This window comes from Mus pahari, chromosome 13 (genome assembly GCF_900095145.1).
Source record: "Mus pahari chromosome 13, PAHARI_EIJ_v1.1, whole genome shotgun sequence".
Taxonomy (NCBI): domain Eukaryota; kingdom Metazoa; phylum Chordata; class Mammalia; order Rodentia; family Muridae; genus Mus; species Mus pahari.
The window spans coordinates 95,892,460-95,897,585 of record NC_034602.1 but is presented as its reverse complement, the minus strand read 5'-3'; the positions used below and the strand labels follow the sequence as shown (position 1 = coordinate 95,897,585).

At 49.0% G+C, this 5,126-nt stretch overlaps 1 protein-coding gene across 1 annotated transcript in view; it reads left to right on the top strand.

The window, feature by feature from the left end:
* The first annotated feature begins 3,669 nt into the window (after positions 1–3,669).
* The window catches only part of Dipk1a (divergent protein kinase domain 1A), a 66,825-nt gene continuing 65,368 nt past the window's right edge, over positions 3,670–5,126 (top strand). Inside the window, exon 1 of the mRNA XM_021210492.1 lies at positions 3,670–3,809. Coding sequence (XP_021066151.1) covers positions 3,756–3,809 — 54 coding nt within the window. The 5' untranslated portion in view covers positions 3,670–3,755. The remainder of the gene's footprint in view (positions 3,810–5,126) is intronic.

Genomic DNA, 5,126 nt, shown 5'->3' with positions numbered 1-5,126 from the left:
TCTCTCTCTCTCTCTCTCTCTCTCTCTCTCTCTCTCTCTCTCTCTCTCTCTCTCCCTCGAGTTTACCAATAGTCGATCGTTCAGCAGCAGCAGTAAGGGCGGGCTCAGGAGTACCTTCTCCAAGTGCGGCTGATTTTTTCAAGGCCGGTCTTGTGTTAGCAGTTGTTGTAAATTAATGACTGCAGCAGTTGTGCTGAGTCTAGAGGATGGTATTTTGCATCCCTCCATGCCATCTTCCAGTTTTCACACACGTTCTGCCCCTCTTCTGAGACGTTTCCTGACATCTAGAAAAGGTCATGTAACATGTCTTGTTTAGGGCTGAGCGCTAATGGTTGATTATTCTCAGTATCTTGTGCAGTCATGATCTCTGCATTCACGCATTCACTGTCATTAAAGGTACATAGTGACCTAAATCTCCCTGATTCAATGATTATTGCTCCAATATGGGGCTCCAGTTTTTAGGAAAACACCTCAGAAATGGTCTGTGCTAGCCATCTTCAACTGCTCTCCTCCCATTGTTCTTTCTTCCCCTTCTCCTCCCTTTCTGCTTCCCCTCTCTCCTCCTCTGCTTCTTTTCCTCTGCTTCCTCCTGTCTCTTCTTCTGCCCTCTCCTTCCCCTCTTCCTTTTAGAGGCAGGACTCATGAACACGAGGCTGATCTCAGATTCACTATGGCGTTGAGAATGGACTAGACCCTCATACTTCCACATCTACATAGTGAGACCTTGAGTGTATTGGGTGATGGGTGAGTTTTAGATCCATGCAGTTTATGTGGTGCTGGGAGTCAAACATAGGCCTCTGTATGTGCTAGGCAAGCATTCTTTTTTATTATATGTAAGTACACTGTAGCTGACTTCAGACACTCCAGAAGAGGGCATCAGATCTCGTTACGGATGGTTGTGAGCCACCATATGGTTGCTGGGACTTGAACTCGGGACCTTTTGGAAGAGCAGTTGGTGCTCTTACCTGCTGAGCCATCTCACCAGCCCCCGCTAGGCAAGCATTCTAACTGAGCCACATCCCCACTTCTTCAAATGTTCCCTTCCTCCTCATTGTTTTCTTTAAAAAAAAAAAACAAAAAACTTTTTTATCTATATGACTGCACACGCACACACGCACGCGCGCGCGCGCGCACACACACACACACACACACACACACACACACACACATGCACTTGCATGCCTGGTGCCCTCAAAGGCCAGAGACAGCACTGGATCTCCTGGAACTGGATTACAGATGGTTTGGGAGCTGCCATGTGGGTGCTGACAGAGTTCTTTAACACACTAAATCCAGTGGTCAATTCCTTACTACGGCATTCACTCCTCGTTGATATACTAGCTTAATTTGGCTCTCGGGCCACCTTACTTCTTAACTGGCTTGTTCCTTGCTCGCCTCCCTTAATTTGCATTATACCCAGGTCTTCATCCTTGATTCACCTCTATTTACACTTCCCCCTCTACAAATGAATCTAGTTTGTAAAACCTCGCTTCAATGCCATCCGAAAATACCAATAACTCCTGGGTATCTGTAGTGTGCAATGTTTTCCTTTATCCCATACTCACGTGTACACAATCGCCTACTCAAGATTGCCAGGAGAGCTGAATATGGTGGTACAGAGTTGCAATTCCAGCACTTGGGAGTAGAGGCAGGAGGACTGGGAGTTCAAGGCCAGCCTGGCCTATATGCATCCTTGATTTTAAAAAAACCGAACCCCCAAACCCAGACACCACTTTAATTCCAAATGCACACTTAAATGTAACATGAGCAAATACTCTTAATCTTCTCCTTCTAGCCAACTGTCTGTAGTTTTGTCCACCCCTCACTACCCCATTGCCCTGAAGGTCCCACTATGTAGCACTAGCTGGCATGAAACTAGCTATATAAACCAGGTAGGTCTTGAACTCACACAGATCTGCTTGCTACTACCTCACCTGGCCTTGGCCAGTTTTATTTTATTTAATTTTGAGCTGGGCTGAGGCTGTCCTTGAATTCCTGATCTGTTTACACCTCCCAAGTACTATGATTGTGAGCATGTCACCACAATTGGCTCTTACCAGACTTCTCTATAGTCATTGTGTTTATTATTTATTGACTGTCTTCTCATCTCCAAAATGTAATATTCATAAAGTTAGGAATTCTGCCTGCTTTGTCTTTTTGTGTATACAGCAAAAAAGTTTGAACAGTGTCTGGGTGCTAAGAAAATACTTATTGAGGAGCTGGAGAGATTGCTCCGTGGTTAAGAGGGCTTTTTGCTGTTTGAGTTTGGTTCCCAGCACCCAAGTTGGGCAGCTTAAAACCAACTGAATTCCAGCCCCAGGTGTTCTGATGCCCTCTTTTAACTTTTATAAGCAAGCACACAAATATGGCAGACATACACATATAAATAATAAAATCTTAAAAAAAAAAACCAAACAAACAAAAACTAAAGGAAACCAGTAGAATCTGTTCTTTCCCCCCTTTCTCCGTCTTCCTTCCCCTACTTCATCTGTCTCTATCTTAAGTAGCTCAGGTTGGCCCTGAATACCTGATCCTGTTTACACCCCCCAAGTGCTGGAATTACAGGCATGAGTCACCATGTCCAGCTCATATTTACTTTTATTTTCGAAATTACTTAAGTCATTTAATTAAAAATGAAAGTCAGTGGCTAATGCACTTATTTGCAAGTAACAAAATATTATTCAGGTTAAAAAACCTGTCTCCAGTAACTGAAAGCACTAGAAACATACTTAGTGGGCATTACGTTAAAGTACGGTATAACAAGGAAAAAAATGAAGCAGGACCTGCATCTCCCTGCATTGAAGTCACTCAGATCAATAGCTGTGCTCCTTCCAGGGTGGGTCCTTCTCCCTTATTTGGTCATCAGTGTCAACAAAAGAAAGCAACGCCTTGAGGTGTATGGCCTTAACTGAGTTGCTCTGCTACATCCTAGAAGGTCTCCTGCCTTCAGAACTGTATTTATCCGGCATTTATTTAGTTATGTATTTAACTTTTGAATCATGATTCTGTGGTAGAGGCAAGAAAACTCTGAAGCTGTTTTGCAAACAACGCGAACTTCAAAAAGTCGAAATGGTAAAAAAGAAAAAGAAAAAAAGAAATAAAAGAAAATTGAATTAAATTGAAGGTATGTAAAGCGGCGAAGTGTCTGGAAGGCCATGCAGAACTGAGCGGGAAGGAGTCCCTTCCTCCCCTAGATACCGGTGGTCGCGTCTCTCCCGAGAGCCTCCTTTCCCTGGAGAGGATCTATGAATTGTTGGTCGCCTAGGAAGCAGCTCCAAGCATCCACAGAATTTCGGTGCAATTCGCTCGCACTCGAAACGGGGTCCAGAGCACGGACAGCGGGGCTCCGCGCATCAAGCCGCAAGCCTGTAACAGTGAAGCGGGCGCTTCACGGAGCCCACGCTTTGCGCACCCCCGTGCTGCTCGCGCCCGCCTCCGCCGCACCCCTCCCCCGTCCGCGCCTCCCCTTTAAGCACCGAGGCGCAGGCGGATTTGTGTCGGCGGACGCGAGGCTCGACTCCCCTTTATGGCGGAGCCCCGCGCTCGCGCCTTGAGGACCGCCGCGGCTGGCGCTGGGGGTGGGGTTCTGCGCGCAGAGCCGGCCTCCGCCACCCGCCGCCCTCGCCGCAGCGCGGCCCCGGGGAGCGCGCGCCGGGGGCGGGCCGTGGGCGGGCCGGCGGGGCAGGGGCGGGGAGGCCGGCGGGCGGCCGCGCTCGGGTCCGCCTCCGACTGCGGCGCGGCGGGGCGATGTGAGTGCCATGGCGAGGAGTCTCTGCGCGGGGGCCTGGCTGAGGAAACCCCATTACCTCCAGGTAGGCCGGCCGCGGCCCCGCCACGCGCCACGCGGGACTCCGCGCCCCGCCGCCTCCTGCGGACCGGCACCTGGCGGCGCGCCCTCCCAGCCCCGGTCCCGCTCCTCGGGCGCCGCCCCAGCCCTGCGCCCCTCTGAGTCCCGGCCCCGGACGCGCCGCGGTCCCTCCTCTGCGTGCTCTCCCGCTTTCCCCAAGGGCCCCCCTCGACCTGCCATTCCTGACTCTGTGTCTGGGGTAGGAAAGGGTGGTGTGTCATTCCTCCCTGTTCCACAGAATCGTGACCGATTGTCATACCAGTGGTTCCCCAAGTCCCAGCCAGCGGCTGTGCCTCGTGCAGATCCCCTGGGTTTGGTGTTCTCATCACATCTCTGGTTTAAATGGGAGGGAGGAATAGGCAAGCTCGATCGAGGCGATGCTTTGCAAAAAGGGGATGGTGACCATTGTGGGGCTCTTCACTCAGCCCGCCAGCAATGCGAACGCAATTCTCAGTCACGTCGTGTGTACTGTTGCCGTGTTAATTTTTCATGATTTTTGTTCCGCTGTCAGTAGGCTTTAGAACCCTCCTGCTGCCTTGGTGCACTGTTTGGTCACCAGGGGGACCTAGTAGACGGCGTGAGTAGCTGAGCACAAATCCATAGCTCAGATGGAAAAACAACTACAAATCAATGCCTCTCACATTGACAGTATTGTTATATGTCTCCAGAGGACACTGCTTACATTAAAAGGCCTGATGACATGGGACGAGTATTTTAGGTCAGCTGTTGGTGTGCTTCTTACGAGTATGAAAAAAACAAAGTTGAGGAGAAACCATTACTGTCCAAATAAATCTTCTATTTTAATTTGAAATTTGCATGTGTAAGTCATTACTTCGAAGCAAGTGAAACCCAGATTGAGTCTGACTTGACAACTCATGATTTTAAGGGTGTAAGACTGAATGTTTGTAGCAGCGCCACCAGAAATAGTTGTGCCTTGAGTACCAGTATTAGAACCTGGGCTAGTGTTCCACCCCCTACCCCCAGGGTAAAGTATTTTGGCATGTTTAAAATCTTTGAACTTAAACTACTTAGCTTTTCTATTATTAATTTTCTAGAATTGGTAGAGTTTTAGGCTTTAGTTTTGGCTTCAAATGTTTTCCACAGATGTGAACACAATCTTTGGCGCTATAACTGTAGAGGGGTTTTCTGATTTGGTTAAGGTTAGAATTTAAGAGTTCTGGGTTCAACCGGGCGTGGTGGCACACGCCTTTAATCCCAGCACTCGGGAGGCAGAGGCAGGCAGATTTCTGAGTTCGAGGCCAGCCTGGTCTACAAAGTGAGT